Source organism: Dendrobates tinctorius, unplaced genomic scaffold, assembly GCF_039654945.1.
Source record: "Dendrobates tinctorius isolate UK_male_01 unplaced genomic scaffold, ASM3965494v1 ptg000126l, whole genome shotgun sequence".
NCBI classification, from domain to species: domain Eukaryota; kingdom Metazoa; phylum Chordata; class Amphibia; order Anura; family Dendrobatidae; genus Dendrobates; species Dendrobates tinctorius.
In genome coordinates, this window is record NW_027361794.1 from 14,391,354 (window position 1) to 14,406,288 (window position 14,935).

A 14,935-nucleotide genomic window follows, 5' to 3' on the forward strand; every position below is an offset into this window, starting at 1 on the left:
ATATATCTTCGAAATATATTACATATATTTATTATAGATATATTCTTTATATAGTACACACACACACATTATATAATGTTTCTTATATAATGTTGCGAGTGCTGTCAGATTTTTTTTTCGCACCCATTGACTTGCATTGGCGATTTTTACCTGAAAATCGCAGCATGCTGCAATTTTTTTTCTCAATCCCATTTCGGCTGAGAATATAAAAAAAAAAAAATCGCAAATGAGCTGTCACCCATTGAAAAACACTGGTCAGAGTACAATCCGATTTTTAATCGGATTGCACTCATCCGATTTTATCACCAGTGAGTATGAGCCCTAAGGCTCATATACGACAATCCACCTCTCCAGTGGCTGTGGGGGGTTGGATTTTCTTAAAAGGATGGTGGGCAGCGTCCGTGCTTGGATTTTAGAGAGATTACCATATATACTCTCGTATAAGCCGAGATTTTCAGCCAATTTTTTGGGGCTGAAAGTCCCCCTCTCGGCTTATACGCGAGTCATATATGTCAGGGGGTCGGCGGGGGAGTGTCAGATCATACTTACCCCCTGGCACGTCTCTGCAGCCCCCCCGCTTCTCCCAAGTATCCCTTCCATCAGCGGTCACGTGGTACCGCTCATTAAAGTCATGAACATGACCGCTGAAGGGAGACCGCGCCAGGAGGGGGTAAGTATACGGTTGTGGCCAAAAGTATTGACACCCCTGCAATTCTGTCAAATAATACTCAGTTTCTTTCTGAAAATGATTGCAATCAAATTCTTTGGTATTATCTTCATTTAATTTGTCTTAAACACAGACACAGGAAAAGTCAGCATTGAGTGGATGAATGTCATCCACTCAATGCCAACTTTTATTCCCCATTGACTTGCAATGGGGTCGGGTTTCAGACGAAACTCCGACTTTTTTTTGCCCTAGTCGGACCAGTTTCGTCTGAAACAAATTTTGTTTCATGAAACCCGATCCGACCAAAGTCGCTCAACTCTAGCAGCAGCATATGGGGCATAATGTATGGAGCATCTTATGGGGGCATAATCTATGGAGCATTTTATGGGGCATAATCCATGGAGCATCTTATGGGGCAGCAAATAGGGCATAATCATCTATGGAGCATCTTATGGGGGTGTAATGATAAGATATGATCTAAGGTTACCTGATCATTAAACCACAGATGAGACCCTGCCTGTCAGCTCCTGTGACCCCCCCTCTTCCCCCACAGCACACCAGTCTCTCACTGCTTGCAGATGTGTAATCTGAGATCACAGTGAGGAATCTCTCTTCCCTTCCCCCTGCACGGAATGTTAATTAACCAGGAAAGGATTCCTTCTTGTGTTCTCAACCATGTGCTTGGATCATTATGGGTAATATTAAAAGAAGCTCTAGCGTGCACCTCGCTCGCAGCAGAGATATAAAAATCACATCTCTGCGTAGGGCACGAAACCGACGTTCTGACCCATAATTTTCACGGTTCCAGCACCCCCAGAAATGGATTCCTTCTAAACGGTGTCATAACTACTGCATGTTCGGTTTTTAATTATTGTATTCAACAAACTACAAAGAATGATACCATGTGAGTTTATACGGGGTACCCTCTACGAGATGGAGTTATTGTAAGTTTTGTACCTAGATTATAACTCCAAGAGAAGGGGGCTGACCCTCTCCAGACAGCCCCTTTTATGTCACAAATCCAAACCTATAAGGTACTCCACCCCTGAAATGAGCCTTAGTCGAGTTGCAGAGTCCGTGCTGACAAGAACCCCAGATGAGTGGAGACATGTGGCTCCGCCTTCTTTCCCCACATGGCTTGCCTAAAGACCATTAAGCAACTGTAAGTGTTGATCCTTATGTTAATCACATTTATTTTGATATTTGCATTGTACATACCTACTGTCTCAACTTTGTAACACCTTTTATCTGTGTAATCGCTGCCCCCTTTTGGGGAAATTATAAAATTTATTAGTCTGCCTTCATGTGCTAAGAACGAACGTACACGTGCCTTTAAGATAATTTTGTGGATTGCTACGGACCCTCTAAATTAAACCATTGATTAAGTGAATTGTAGCTGGTGGCAGCGAAGTGTGATCTGGGCCCCGGGTACTGCTGGTTGTGACGGAAAGGGATTTTATAAGCTAAGTGGATGGCTGTGGCCAGAGCATTTATAATTCCCTCACTGGGATATACATAAATCCCCGCAGTTCATGGTAGATTGTTAGCAGTGGTGGGGCATCCAAAATAACCCCCCTGCGATAAATTGTTAGGGCAAGACTAGCTTGCTGTTTTTTTTTGTCACATGGTGCCAGCGGTGGGATAACTAAGATAAGCCCCCCTGCGCCTGTGATAGCCGTTCGGCAGTGCGTCGCGTCCCTCTGTCCGTGACATACCGGTGGACTCATGACGGGCATAATCTATGGAGCATTTTATGGGGCAGCATATGGGCATAATCTATGGAGCATCTTATGGGGCAGCATATGGGGCCTAGTCTATGGAGCATCTTATGGGGGCAGCATATGGGGGCATAATCTATGGAGCATTTTATAGGGCAGCATATGGGGGCATAATCTATGGAGCATCTTATGGGCCAGCATATGGGGCATTTTATGGGGGCATAATCTAAGGAGCATGTTATGGGGCAGCATAAGGGGCATCTTATGTGGCAGCATATGGGGGCATAATCTATGGAACATCTTATGGGGCCATAACCTTTATGGAGCAGCATATGGGGCGTATCTTGTATAGAGCATCTTATGAGGCCATCATGAACTGTATGGAGCATTATATGGGGCTCCAGATTCAATATGGATATTCAAAAACATTTAATCTACTGCTGTCTAAATTAATTTTACTTTTATTGGTATATATTTTTATTTTTGAAATCTACCAGTAACTGCTGCAGTTTCCACCCTAGGCTTATACGCAAGTCAATAAAATGTCCCAGTTTTTTGTGGCAAAATTAGGGGGGGGGGGGTTGGCTTATACTCGAGTATATACGGTAATAAAATCACATTTCTCAATCCCTATCCTTTCCTGACCTGTTTAACCAATTATTCTGGAGATAAGTGATTTTACAAACTCATCATGAGAGCCATATAACCTCATACTTATACACCATGGTGAAGAATGGAAGACAGCATTCAATACATCTGAGGGTCATATTGAACGTTTGATGCCATTCGGATTAAGCAATGCTTCGGAAGTCTTTGAAAATTTCATAAAGTATGTTTTTCTCACTGGTGGGTAGATTTGTGGTAGTTTACCGGGATGATATATTGAGTTACTCACATACTCTGGAGGAGCATCGTGAGCATGTCAGACAGCTGGAGTGGGGAAAAACATTACCTAGCAATACCCCTTTGACATCTGAAAGCGCTCCAATGTTGAAAAATGTCCTAGCACCAAGAAAGATAAAAATGGAAGATTTGCTAAAAGTGGCGTGTCTTCCGAATAAAATCATTAAATGCGCTTTCAAAAATTGTCTATGTTGTCACTCGATCTGCCATGGTCTCTGAATTTACCCTTAATTGTACAGATGAAATTTTCCTGATCAAAAGTCCCATGTCATGTTTCACCAGTTTTGTTATATACGTTATTATATGTTCATGTGAGAATTTATATATGGGAACTCATCGTTCCAATATTCAATAGGGCTTTCTCAAACATGGGCTTTCACTCCACTACCAAACAGAATAAAGATTACAAACAAATAAAAAGATTCCCCGTAGAGGAGATTCCCCCACAGGTTCAGAATCACATTGCATAACTAAGTCAGAAAGAAATCTTTTGGATTTATAAACTAAACACTCTTACTCCACAAGGACACAGTGAAATTAAATTTTATTGGTCTATTCATTGGGATCTTATTTATATTAAGATCTTTCTAACACATTCATCATCATATTTTTATCACCCTTATTTATAATACAGTTTTAATACATTTCTACTATAATAAAAACAGGTTTGTTTATATCAAATTGGGTTATTCTTTTCATATCCCAATATTTTCCCTTGGGGGAAATAATTATTTGATCCCTTGCCGATTTTGTACGTTTGCCCACTGACAAAGACAGGAACAGTCTATAATTTTAAGGGTAGTTTAATTTTAACATTGAGAGATAAAATATCAAAAATAAAATCCAGAAAATCACATAGTATAAACAATATAAATGTATTTGCATCTTGCAGTGAGAAATAAGTATTTGATCCCACACTCTAAGTATGATAATGACTTCCCTCTGTGTGGGATTTTTGATGTTTAAAAACATTGTCCACTACTTGGCCAAACACTTCTCATTCCTCATGTTTGGTCCTTTTAAAATAAGAACACTTATACAAACTTCCCATTCTGGCAGTTTCTTTCAGTGGTGTTGGCACTTGCGTTCTTGGGTCTCTTGAGGTTTTTATGTCATGTGAGCCCTATGCCCAATCAGTGCTGGAGTCACTGTCCCCACCTTCGGACAAATTGAACATCCTGAGGCAGTTGAAGCCAGGGCCGCGGCTGCTCTCTGTTGATGTTCAATATATCCGAAGGTGGGAATAGTGAAGCTAAGAAAGGATTTTACATCCGAAACATCGTCACGCCATTGGGCATTAAAGTTCACTTTATTATTTTTGTGCTGTTTCCCTTTTTTTTTTGCTATTTATTCTAAGGAGCCAATTGATTGCTGGTTGGGGGGAAGCATGCACACCATTGAGATAATATAAATTATACATACATACACACACGGTGGGCCATTTATATGGATAAACCTAAAATAAATGGGAATGGCTGGTTATATCAACTTCCTGTTTGTGGTTCTGTTGTATATCGGAGGGGGAAAACTTTTCAAGATGGGTGGTTACCTATTTTGAAGTTGGCCATTTCGGATTGCATCTTTATAAATGGCCCACCCTAGATTAACTTTATTAATACCAAATGTAAAACTACACCCACAATTCATCCCCTGAAGGTTAGTCAGAAGGTGACTAATAGCAAAAACACATACCCCACATCTCAGTATATAGGGTGAGGTGACGTATACACACTCGCTCTCCAAGCCTCTCATTTCTACGGGTTTCATCGTCCTCACCAAAGACGTCTCATCAGGAGACTAATATTGACTCAATACTCAAGCGAGACTAGACAAAGAAAAACCTAAAATCATTTATGTTATCAGAAACAGTCAGAAAAGTAGCCACATATTGGCAGATCCCAGACTTCAAACTATATACGTCTTAAGTTTATAAGTCACTCCAGTGTCAGGAATAGATAGTATGTGAAAATGCAGTATATACCGCTCAGGGAACACTTAAATGCTCCAGGGATAATTTCTATATTCATACTAAATCTCCCAGACATTATGGCTGCACATATCTCTAGTCTTTATGATGATATTGCACTCATTCCCTGACAGACCGCAGCATGGCCATTAGTTACAAGCTGCTAATGATCTTTGGAGTAGGTAAGTGTTCCCTGAGTGGTATATATTGGGCCATCTGAAAACTGAGTTTAGACAATTTGCCTGCTCTACTAATTGACTACTGTTACAATTCCAAACTAGGGCAAGTCCCTATAGGAGGAAAACACAATAGTTATATTTTCACATACTTTCTATTCCACTCCAATGGCGGTCAGTCAGGATTATAAACTTATGAAGTGTATAGTTTGAAGGCTGGGGTCTCCCTATATATGGCTAGTGTTCTGACCGTTTTGGATAACATGATTTTTGCTTTTTTTGTCTAGTCAATATTAAATAAAGTCTCCTGATGAGTTGCCTTTGGTGAGAACGATGAAAACTGCAGAAATGAGGAGAGTGAGTGTGTATACGTCACCTCACTCTATATACTGAAACGTGCAGTATATGTTTTTTTCCTATTAGTCACCTTCTGACTAACCTTAAGGGGGTGAGTTATGGGTATAGTTTTACATTTGGAATTAAGTTTAGTTTTATCTTTTTGCCAGCAAACATGAGGAATGACAAGAGCCAACCCCTTTAACAAGATCCAATATTGGTTAAAAAGATTTCAACATTCTGAACATAAAAAGGCTTCTCCCCTATGTGACATCTCTGATGTTTATTAACAGTTGATTTCCAAGTAAAATATTTCCCACATTAAGAAAATGAAAAAGGCTTTTCCCCTGTGTGAGTTTTCTGATGGTGATCAAGATTTATTTTCGATTTAAAACATTTCCCACATTCTGAACACGAAAAAGGCTTCTCCCCTGTGTGTGTCCTCTGGTGAGTAACAAGCACTGATTTCTGTTTAAAACATTTCCCACATTCTGAACAGGAAAAAGGCCTCTCCCCTGTGTGGGTTATATGGTGTTTAAGAAGATTCCCTTTCAGGTTAAAACATTTCCCACATTGTGAACAGAAAAAAGGCTTCTCCCCTGTGTGAACTCTCTGGTGACAAACAAGCTCTGATTTATGTTTAAAACATTTCCCACATTCTGAACAGGAAAAAGGCTTCTCCCCTGTGTGTGTTATTTGGTGTTTAAGAAGATACCCTTTCTGGTTAAAACATTTCCCACATTCTGAACAAGAAAAAGGCTTCTCCCCTGTGTGGGTTATTTGGTGAATAAGAAGATTTTCTTTCTGGTTAAAACATTTCCCACATTCTGAACAGGAAAAAGGCTTCTCCCCTGTGTGGGTTATTTGGTGTTTAAGAAGATTCCCTTTCTGGTTAAAACATTTCCCACATTCTGAACAGGAAAAAGGCTTCTCCCCTGTGTGAGCTCTCTGGTGAGAAACAAGCACAGATTTATGTTCAAAACATTTCCCACATTCTGAACAGGAGAAAGGCATCTCTCCTGTGTGAGCTCTCTGGTGAGAAACAAGCACAGATTTATGTTCAAAACATTTCCCACATTCCAAACAGGAGAAAGGCTTCTCCCCTGTGTGAGCTCTCTGGTGACGAACAAGCTGTGATTTCTGTTTAAAACATTTCCCACATTCTGAACAGGAAAAAGGTTTCTCCCCTGTGTGAGCTCTCTGGTGTATAACAAGCTCCGATTTCTGTTTAAAGCATTTCTCACATTCTGAACAGGAAAAAGGTTTCTCCCCTGTGTGAATTCTCTGATGTCTAACAAGATGCGATTTCTGGTGAAAACATTTCCCACATTCTGAACAGGAAAAAGGCTTCTCCCCTGTGTGAGCTCTCTGGTGAATAACAAGCACAGATTTATGTTCAAAACATTTCCCACATTCTGAACAGGAGAAAGGCTTCTCCCCTGTGTGAGCTCTCTGGTGAATAACAAGCACAGATTTATGTTCAAAACATTTCCCACATTCTGAACAGGAAAAAGGCTTCTCCCCTGTGTGGGTTATTTGGTGTTCAAGAAGATTCCCTTTCCGTTTAAAACATTTCCCACATTCTGAACAGGAAAAAGGCTTCTCCCCTGTGTGATTTATTTGGTGTTCAAGAAGATTCCCTTTCCGTTTAAAACATTTCCCACATTCTGAACAGGAAAAAGGCTTCTCCCCTGTGTGAACTCTCTGGTGACTAACAAGCACAAATTTCTGTTTAAAACATTTCCCACATTCTGAACACGAAAAAGGCTTCTCCCCTGTGTGAACTCTCTGGTGACGAAGAAGCACAGATTTCTGTGTAAAACATTTCCCACATTCTGAACACGAAAAAGGCTTCTCCCCTGTGTGAACTCTCTGGTGACTAACAAGCACAGATTTCTGTTTAAAACATTTCCCACATTCTGAACATGAAAATGACTTCTTTGCTTTAGGAGCAGTTTGCTTTTTAATGCCTCTTTTGTGACTTGGATTTTCCTTAGTAGTTGGTAATGAATCAGAAGATGGGACCTGTTCCATAGGATCATATGACAGATCTTTGCTGTGAAGGGATGATGGTATATCTACAGTAATAGCATTCACTTCTGTTGCATCTTGTAGGGTCTCAAGATCATCAGATTTAAAAATTGAAGATGTCAGCTGTTCTTCTGATCTCCTGGCACAGTCATCTGCTAAGATAAAAAAAAAATTATTTTTGTAACAAAATATCCTTGAGTTTTATATTTTTGAACATTTCTACTTAAACTTTCCATAAAAATGGCAAGCTATGTAAAAAAAAATTTAATTACATTTTTCAGGTTATAAGACGCTCCGGATTATAAGACGCACCCCAAGTTTTGTGGAGAAAAATAAGAAAAAAATATTTTTTAATAAAATGTGGTGCTTCTTATAATCCTTGCATCTTATCGCTTACCAGGGGAAAGCTGCGGTGAAGCGGGGTCCCAGGGTCCCTGCTGGAGGAGGCAGGAGTGGGGGTGATGCTGCAGGCCGCAGGCTCCGATGTGCAGCACACTGCTGCAGGATGTCTCCGGGATCCCCGGCGGTTGCTTGCCGATGCTGCAGGTGTCTCCAGTGCCCAGCGGTGCTGCGTGGAAGTCTGGCGCTGCCTGAGGCTCTGCTGACATTTTTGCAACAGGCCAGAGCCCTGGCACTTCCACGGTTTCATGTGCGGTGGTCTCTGGGAATATGGCCGCCGCCAGGGGCGGCGCATGTGCAGATGGTGGTCTCGGGAACAAAATCGCGAGAGATGAGATTTCATCACCCGCTGGGCAGCCGGAGACACCGCACACCCCCTCATCCCAGCCTGCGGTTACACCCACGGTATCGGTAAGGCATGCACGTTTTCTAAGATGCACCCTCATTTTCCCCCCCAAATGTGGGGGAAAAAAGTGCGTCTTACAAAGCTAAAAATACGGTATTTACCAAGACAATGATAGTTCACAGTCTAATAGTAAACCTTATAGGATGAACCAGTAATGCATGTTGTTCAACTGTTTGTTTATGCTGCCTCCCAAATATTGAAAAAAAAGAAACCAATCAATGTTAATTAGGCGAAAACACCAAGGTTACTTACCGGTAGCCGGTTTTTCCGGAGCCCATGACGGCACACGAGAGAGGGGATCCGCCCAGTCAGGACAGGAACCCTACTGAAGATAAAAGGGGCGGTACCTCTCCCTCACTTCAGTTGGTTTACAGAGCATGAGAGGCCCCCCGGGTTAGTACACATGGTAAAACTATCACCACATTATATCTAACTAAAAAAAGCACTCAAACTATAGTGCACACCAAAGAAGTGAAAAAGGGGGGGAATATACAGGTGCCGTCATGGGCTCCGGAAAAACTGGCTACCGGTAAGTAACCTTGGTGTTTTCCCGTCTCCCATGACGGTACACGAGACTTTTGTAGAATAAGACACCTTAGGGAGGGACCACCGCTTGCAGCACCCTTCTACCAAAGGTTAGGTCAGTAGAGGAAGACCGATCAAGTCGGTAGTGCATAAAAAAGGTGGAAGGTGAGGACCAATTAAAGGCTTTACAAATTTGTTCAATCGATACCTCAGCCTTCTCTGCCCAGGAGGTAGCCATGGCTCTGGTGGAGTGAGCCTTGATGCCTTCTGGAACCGGAGCGCCACTTGCGGAGTAGGATAACATAATGGCCTCCCTGATCCATCTGGCAATGGTACTCTTAGCTACCCCGTGCCCTTTTCTACTACCCTGAAAGGCTACAAAAAGGGACTGATCTTTCCTCCACTGACTAGTTACTGACACATATTGCACTATGGCTCTTCTTACATCTAATGTATGGAACTTTTGCTCCCCAGGGTTTCTAGGATTGTTACAGAAAGATGGCAAGGAGATCTCCTGAGTCCTATGAAACTTTTGGACTACCTTGGGGAGATAGGCCGGGTCTGGTCTTAGAACCACTCGGTCATCCAAGATCTGTGTATATGGAGGACATAGAGATAGAGCTTGTAGGTCGCTCACTCTTCGGGCTGATGTTAAGGCTACCAGTAAGACAGTTTTAAGTGTAAGTAGCTTTGGTGACAGCTCTAGTAGTGGTTCAAAGGGATCTTTGGTTAAGGCCTCTAAGACTAGGTTGAGGTCCCAGGGTGGTATCTTTGGGATAATGACCGGCCACAGGACTTTATGAATCGGGACACCCACCTATTGGCTGCTAAGTTGCAGTTATATAGGGCCCCCATAGCTGAGACTTGGACATTGAGTGTGTTTGTGGCTAACCCCAGACTGTAAGAATTCTAGGATAGGTCCCACTGGCGCTACATCCCCCAAGGGTCCCCCCAGGAAGTCTAGGAACTTTTTCCATGTTCTACCGTAGATTTGGGATGTTATAGGTTTTCTACTTTTCAACAGGGTGGAGACTAACCCTGGAGAGAATCCCTGGCGACTCAGTAGCGCCCTCTCAAATTCCAGGCTGCTAGATGAAAGCCCTTCACCTGAGAGTGAACCACTGGTGCCTGGGAAAGCAGGTCTGGAATCTCCGATAATATCCATGGATGTCACCGACATGAGTCTCAGAAGGGAGAACCAAGGTCTCCTCGGCCAAAACTGAGCTATAAGAATTATTCTCGCTCGATCCTCCCTGATTTTCCTGACCACTACTGGGATCATTGTTATCGGGGGAAATGCATAGGCCAGGATGAACTTCCAGGGTATTTGTAGGGCATCTACTGCGAAGGGGTTTTCTCTTGGATTTAGTGAGCAGAACTTCCTGACCTTCCAGTTGTGTGCGGTAGCGAACAGGTCTATTTCTGGTTTGCCCCAGGCCTGAACTATTTGTTGGAAGACTTGGGGGTTTAGGGACCATTCCCCTCGTCTTAGGTGCCTGCGACTCAGGAAGTCTGCCTGTATATTTTCTACCCCCTTTATGTGCAGTGCTGTGATGGATAAGGCTAGTTTCACACTAGCGTTTATTCGATGAAGCGCACGGCGCCTCTAAGCCCCGCCCCCTGCTCGCCCCATCCGGTCATCGCCGCCTACTATCGCACATGGACGCTTGCGATCTGCGCACCCTATCTTTAGCATAGGGTGCGCAGATCGTGCGCTGGCCGTGCGCTAGTAGGATTTTGGCGTGCGCTGCGCACTTCTGAAGGTGCGCCGTGCGCGCCGAAATGCAACATGCTGCGTTCGGCGCACCTTCAAAAGTGTGCAGCGCACGCCAAAATCCTACTAGCGCACGGCCAGCGCACCCTATGCTAAAGATAGGGTGCGCAGATCGCAAGCGTCCATGTGCGATAGTAGGCGGCGATGACCGGATGGGGCGGGCAGGGGGCGGGGCTTAGCGGCGCCGTGCGATGCGTCGAATAAACGCTAGTGTGAAGCTAGCCTAACAGATGTTGCTCTGCTAGCTGGAAGAGTAGATCTGATATTTGCATGAGGCCCCGAATTCTCGTTCCCCCCTGGTGATTGATGACTAGTCATGACTCGGGTGTGGCGGCCCCGAAGTAAAGGAAGGAAATGTTTCACGGCTTTTTCCACTGCCCATAGTTCTTTTACATTTGAACCGTGATCCTTTTCTAGCGAGGACCAGGTCCCCTGTATTGAGTGGGATCTCAGGTGTGCTCCCCATCCTGTGGCACTCGCGTCTGTTGTAATGATGTCCTCGACTGGTTTTTGCCACGGGACACCAGCTGTTAGATTTTTTTCTACAGTCCACTAGAGCAGGGAATCTCTTACAGCCACTGAGAGACAGTTTGCCTTCTAAATGCCCTTTTAATTGCTTCTGTGCTGACAGAACCTCCCACTGTAGTTGCCTTAAGTGGTACTGCGCCCATGCTACTGCGGGTATGCATGATGTCAACGAGCCTAAAAAGGGACATTGCGTTCCTCAGTGTCATATTTGGTCTTTGTATTGCTGTGCGAGATAGGCCTCTTATCTTGGTCACTTTGCTCTCTGGTAGGAGGCAGCGTTGTTGCTCGGAGTCCAATATCAACCCTAGGAAGGACTGCTCTTTTACTGGGGTTATCCTTGACTTGGGGATGTTTACTATCCATCCTAGTCCTACTAGAATTGCTATCACTTCCTTCTCTTGATGTGCGCAGTGGGACTCCGACCTCCCTATTACAAGAAAGTCGTCTAGGTATGGGACGATCACTATGTCCCTGGAACGAAGAAGACATTACTTCGGCCATCACTTTGGTGAATACTCTGGGGGCTGTAGAAAGGCCAAACGAAAGGGCTGCGTATTGGTAGTGTTTCACCTGCCCCTGGACATAGAGCGCTACTCTCAAGTATTTCCGATACTCCCGATGAATTGGGATGTGATAGTAGGCATCTTTTAAGTCTATCACTGCCATGAGGCAATGCTGGTACAGGATCTTTGTGGCCGTGTTGATTGACTCCATTTTGAAGGAGCAATTGTCTACCCACTGATTGAGTCTCCTCAGGTTGACAATGGTTCTCCAAGAGCAGTCTAGTTTTTGTATTAAGAAGAGGGGGGAGTAGAACCCCCTTCCTTCTTCTTGCACTGGGACTTCCTGTAGGACTTGTTTTTTCACTAGTCCCAAGACTTCCGTCTCCAGGGCCAGCTGTTGCCCTTGGGCTTTCCTTCTGGGTGTCATTATAAAGGTATGCCTGGGCGGACGGATGAATTTTATTTTTAAACCGTCCTTTATTATGTTTAGGACCCATGTACTGGGGGAGATATTCTCCCAGGCAGAAAGGAAGAGAGAAAGCCTTCCCCCTACCTCCGGCCCAATGTCATTGGGGAGAATTTTTGGAGGAAGTGGAGGGCCATTTAAACATATAGCCCGATCCTCTTCTTTCTTTAAAGTCCCAGCTTTTTCTATCTCCCAGGGGACAACCCCTGTTAAATCTCCTCCGAAAGGGCTGCTTTTAAAGCTCTCCCGGAAATCGGGGAAAGCTTTTCTTCCTATCCCCCGCATGTTCCAAAATCTCTTCTAGTTTTTTTTCCGAAGAGGAATTGGCCATCGCATGGAATGGAACATAACCTATGTTTTGATGGTAAATCTCCGGGACACCCTTTAAGCCACAGGGCTCGTCTTGCCGCATTTGACAGGCTTGCCGCTCTAGCTGTCAACCTTGCGGAATCTGCAGAGGAATCTGCTAGGAAAGCCGATGCTCCATGTACCAGTGTCAAATTAGACAGAATTTCGTCCCTAGGAACTCTATCCTTGATCTGGTCCTCTTTTGTTGTAGCCAGACCATGAGGGCACGAGCAGTACAGGTACCAGCTATCGCTGGCTTTAATCCACCTGCTGAAGCTTCCCAGATATGCTTTAGAAAACCGTCTGCTTTTTTTATCAAGCGGGTCTTTCAACACGCCAGAGTCCTCTAATGGTAAAGATACCTTTTTTGAGGATCTGGCTACGACCCCATCAATTTTAGGGACTTTTTCCCAGGTTTCTGAATCCTTTTGCTCAAAAGGGTACCTCTTCTTTGATGTGGAAGGTAAGCCCCCTGACCTTGCCGGTTTACAGGGAAGGTACGTTTTCTCTTTTCCTCCAGCCCTCCAAACATTACATCATCTAATGATTTGGGAGTCTTTTCCTCTTTGCCCATTGTAGCCCTGATAGCTTTGACCAGCTTTTCCACGTCCACCGTTGGGAAACATGGACGGCCGCCTGTATCGCTGTCCGAGGAGGATTCTGAGGACTGAGTAGAGGAAGAGGAGGTGGAGGGGGACAAGGATCTATCCCGCCCCTTCTACCTTGGCGAGGCCTCTGAATCGGAGCTCCTTCTACGGTTTCTTTTATCTTTCTTTTAAGGGCTGCCTTTAGGGAACCTTTCACCTCATGTTGTATTAACTCTTTAAGGCTAGTCACCAAATCAGGGGTTTCCCCCTGTATAACTTTGTTTATACAGTCAGCGCAGAGGTCTTTCTGCCACTGATCTGGTAGCGGGTGTTTGCAAAGGGCGCATTCTCTATTCTTGGTTTTGCTGCTAGCCTTCCTCGACCCCCCAGTGATCAAACAGAGAAAATGGAACCCCGTTACCATAAGGGTGACATTCACGTAGATCACTCACCACCGCTGTCAATCAGGGGCACCGATCTCGGAGGCTCCTCAGATGCACTCGTGACATTTCTCCTGGACGTCTCAGTCATGCCGGTTGCGTTTATGACTGCCGTTCCCACCACTCGAGCGACTGCTCCTGGTATGCTGGCGGCTCAGCCTGGCATCTCGCTATGAGCTCTTGCTGCTGACGCTGCTAGTCTTGCCCCACTTCCATCATGAAGCCTTGGGCATGAGTGCGTCTTCTGTGGTCATCCCCCTTTTGTAAGGGGGATCCACTGCACTCTCCACCTCCTCCGGTTACCCCCACAGCCCCTCCCCCCGTCATGCCGCCGGGATCTCCTTTCGCCGGCCGGCGTTGTTTGCTATGGGCGCCGCCATCTTGGATCACCGGCGCCGCCTCCCTACATCATGCGGGCCACGCCCCTTTCCCAGCGTGCCCTGCGTGACGTCAGAGGGGCGCGACCCGGAAGTGGCCGCTCCTGCGCTGCTTCCGCAGCAGAGGGGGAGAGGGCGGCGCGGCAGCCACGGCAGAGCCCCAGGACCCCAGCCGTGCTGTTTCTGCGCCCGCTCGGACGCTGAGCCCCCGGGGGACCCGCGGGCCGTGCTTCCCCCTCCCGACACACAGCGCTCAGGTACCAGCCTGATCTTCCACGCCGGCACGAGGGGCAGGCACGTGATCTTCAGAACACGGGTCCCTGTCAGGACAGGAAACCCAACTGAAGCGAGGGAGAGGTACCGCCCCTTTTATCTTCAGTAGGGTTCCTGTCCTGACTGGGCGGATTCCCTCTCATGTGTGCCGTCATGGGAGAAGGGTAAATAATACCAATTCTCACCTTACAAAAAAAAGTTACCACTCAGGTCCATCTGTCAATGGAAAATGCTTAGCTACTTACCGGTAGCGGTGTTTATTGGATACCATGACAGCACCACAAGAGAGGGGATCTGCCCTTCAGGGACAGGAAACCTACAGATATAAAAGGGTGGCACCTCTCTCCTGCATCAGTTGAATTACAGAGCATGAGAGGACCTCCCAGGTTAGTAGCAAAATATATACATCTTTAAACTAAATACAATCTCCAGACATGTAAAAAGCCTCAAGCCCCGAAGAATGCTCACCCATATGTGAAGAGAGGGAATATAGGGGTGCTGTCATTGTATCC

The 14,935-nt window shown here is 45.1% G+C and overlaps 2 protein-coding genes across 4 annotated transcripts in view; both read right to left on the minus strand.

Annotated features, from left to right (window-relative positions):
• LOC141047339 (uncharacterized) overlaps nucleotides 1-14,935 on the minus strand; it is a 944,519-nt gene that overhangs the window by 912,387 nt on the left and 17,197 nt on the right.
• LOC141047277 (uncharacterized) overlaps nucleotides 3,816-14,935 on the minus strand; it is a 1,035,999-nt gene continuing 1,024,879 nt past the window's right edge. For 2 of the 3 annotated variants that reach the window (XM_073542304.1, XM_073542305.1), the window contains exon 7: nucleotides 3,816-7,952. In XM_073542304.1, coding sequence (XP_073398405.1) covers nucleotides 6,088-7,952 — 1,865 coding nt within the window. In that variant the 3' untranslated portion in view covers nucleotides 3,816-6,087. The remainder of the gene's footprint in view (nucleotides 7,953-14,935) is intronic. The other variant, XM_073542303.1, reaches the window with a different exon arrangement.